The sequence below is a fragment of the Cyprinodon variegatus genome, unplaced genomic scaffold (genome assembly GCF_000732505.1).
Source record: "Cyprinodon variegatus isolate N-32 unplaced genomic scaffold, C_variegatus-1.0 Scaffold1672, whole genome shotgun sequence".
In the NCBI taxonomy this organism is placed as follows: domain Eukaryota; kingdom Metazoa; phylum Chordata; class Actinopteri; order Cyprinodontiformes; family Cyprinodontidae; genus Cyprinodon; species Cyprinodon variegatus.
Genome location: NW_015152125.1, coordinates 65,243 through 68,167, shown reverse-complemented (window position 1 = coordinate 68,167; position 2,925 = coordinate 65,243). Strand labels below are relative to the sequence as shown.

The following is a 2,925-nucleotide window of genomic DNA, read 5'->3' as shown; positions in this document are numbered from 1 at the left end:
ACATGGTATGATGATCAGCCTCACTAGTTCTCCTGTAGCTTATTTTTCAGAATGAACTTGGGATCAGACGTTCTCACACTGTTTGGCGGCTGTGACATCCATGTTGATTTTTTTCTTCCAGCTAAACTCAGACACCGATGGCAAATCCACATATGATGAAATATATATATATATATATATATATATAAAAAAATTAATTAAGTGGGAGCATGATCTACAAGAACTTGCAGAGGAGGGCTGCAGTTCTGTGTTTGGCCACAGATGGCAGTATCACTAGAAAACTGTAAGGTTCTTACTTTGCAAAGCCGATAAAATCCTCATGATTAGTGTTGACATAGGCCAGCTCAATGTCAATCAGCAGCATCACCTGAGGACAAGATTCAGAAAAGGACTTTAGGGACACAGCTGAGGGAGCAGGGACATCTGGGGGCTCAGAAACCCTGGGGGCCTTGCCTGGTCTTTGGTGCGGCTCTCTCTGTCTCTGATGTGCTGAGTGACGATTCGTTCCATCTCTTCTCGGAGCATTGGATACTGAGCTAGCTGAAGACAAGAAGCAGGACACAGGAACAGGGAGAAGACAGAGAAGGACAAGTTAAAACTTTCCTTTTTGATAAAGCTTCTAGTTAGAGTGGCTCAGGTTATCCTGATCTATCTCTATAGTTCTGCTGCTATAGGCTTAGACTGCTGGAGGATTTATTTTAGTTTAGCAGTCCAAGTTAAATTAGGTCCAATGTAGCTGCTGGCCAGTCTGTTACTGTTGTTGGGTGTTAAAGTCTTTTAACCATAAATCTATGTATTATGAAGCGTTACTACGTGTTACTAGTCTTTGGATGTTGGACCCAAGGTTGGTGGGAGTAGATCTCAGCCATCTGTAAGTTTCCAGGAGTTCTGCCCCACTCAGTGAGAAAACATCCACAGACCGCCTAACTCTGGTCTTCATAATCTGAACTTTAAGCTGACTAGAAGCTGAGTATTAAAAAATAACAGCATTTCCTCATAACCTCCTTCTACCTGACCAGATTTGAGTTTGATCTTAGTCTCCCGCTTAGAGATCATTCCATTATAGTAGATAAATATCAAACAATGCTGTAAAATGTTTGTAGAATCTGATGCATTTTTAAAATAATTGGAATGAAAAAAAAAAGGTAGCATATTCTTCCATTACAACAACTGAGGTTTTTGTTAAGTTATGTCTTCTGTGCTGTACTGCTCTTGAAATAGTAGCCTCTAAAAAAGAAAAACTTAGTTAGTAGGATGCTGGTTCCTTGGTTTAATACAGGTAATACAGTAATACGCAGTGTGACGATTACCGTTAGAAAACCGGAAAGAAAATGGCGCTCTACATACGTAAAGGAATCCTATCTAATCTGGAAAAACAGTTCGTCAAACCAAAGCAGCATATTTCTCTTAATTAAAAGTGGAGAATAATAATTATCTTAGATTTCCTTTTATACAAATAAAGTTAAAAAGCTGTTTTATTTAGTTTCTTCCTCTGTTACTACATTTTTAATGAGCATCAGGGTTTTCTGCAGAGGGGACTTCGTGATTAGTGTTGACATAGGCCGATGACATAAGGCAGAAACACAGTTTGTTTGCAGCTTCTGATACTGTAAAAAAAGACGGAATGAAAATAAATGTAATTGTATTGCAATCGTTGTAATACTGTGTACTGCTTGTAGTACCAGTAGTACCTTGTTAGTACACTGCCTGACAGTGTTGACGAGCTCACTGATCACCAGGTCCACGCACTTCTGGCACGGTTCTTTGAGCTGAGCGATCTGGCGCTTGACGATGGTCTCAAAGGCCATGTCTGGTGTGAAGAGACCCGTCCTGAGGACAGAACGCGGATCATCACACGTGTCCCGAGTCCTAATTAAGGCATACGTATACCGGCAGACATGACTCCCACCTGATTCCGTGGATGTTTTTGATGGCGTAGCTGATCTCCTTGCGCAGTGTCTTCTCGTCGCCCTCCAGCTACAGTTGAGACACGTGAACACCTGTTAACTGGTAGCAGGTCACCTAGTCACATGGTAGACCTGTGTGTGCGTTTACCTTGACCAACTCGAAGGGAAAGCGCTCATGGAAGACCCGGTTTATTTTGGCTCCTCCTGACAGCTCGTAGGTGTCCACTTGATCTCCAGAACCTTCGATCCGTTTCTCAAAGTCCACCGCAAACTGCTGCACCATCCTGAGACACACAGACCTCCGTTACCATGCAGCTGCTTCTGAGGGGTTCTGGTTGCTACGGCTAACGGCCGAGTGGCGCTCTTCAGGTACTGGTACTGACTGCAGCAGGGCCTTGGTCTTGCGGCTGGGGTCGTCCGGTCTGAAGTTCTTGTACTCCTCTACCTCCTTTTCGATGGAAAGCAGCTGGCTCTGCAGCTTGCTCCGTAACGCCGGCAACGTATCTCGAATGTGATTGGTTAGTTGCTGGGGAAACAGGAAAAGATGAAAACTGTGATGCTGAAACTGGAAAAAGGAGCTGGTCTAAGAGGTGGATTTGGTTTGTGAGGCAAATCTGATGGTCAGTTGGCCTGAGAGGACCGGAGACACATCGGTGGACTGCGAGGAGCTAAAGCTGCACCGCAGGAGGACGCATGATGGAAAATGGACCCCCATCTCCCCCTGAGCTACCAACGGTTTGACCCCAACAATGACTCAGAAGCAGGAAATAAAAACAGGTGCTGACTGCTTACCTGGTTGAGGACCTTCTGCAGGTAGGCGGTGCCCATGCGGTCAGCCAGGTGACGGTAGGCAGGATGGGACAGGAAGAACTTCCTCTCAGCCTGCATAGCTGCTGTGATGTCTTTCTTCCCATCGATGTCCTTCTGACTGCGGTTCACCACCCCAACATAGCCTGACACCAAAACATGTCTCTTAATGTCTCAGTGTGGACACCTGACCTGTCTCTGAGTGGACACC

General features: G+C 45.0%; 1 protein-coding gene across 1 annotated transcript in view; it reads right to left on the bottom strand.

Moving 5' to 3' along the window:
- Positions 1-2,925, bottom strand: part of LOC107104264 (dynamin-1-like) — a 26,064-nt gene that overhangs the window by 13,672 nt on the left and 9,467 nt on the right. Inside the window, 7 exon segments of the mRNA XM_015404233.1 lie at positions 239-367; positions 454-540; positions 1,692-1,830; positions 1,910-1,977; positions 2,056-2,191; positions 2,291-2,433; positions 2,700-2,860. Coding sequence (XP_015259719.1) covers positions 239-367; positions 454-540; positions 1,692-1,830; positions 1,910-1,977; positions 2,056-2,191; positions 2,291-2,433; positions 2,700-2,860 — 863 coding nt within the window.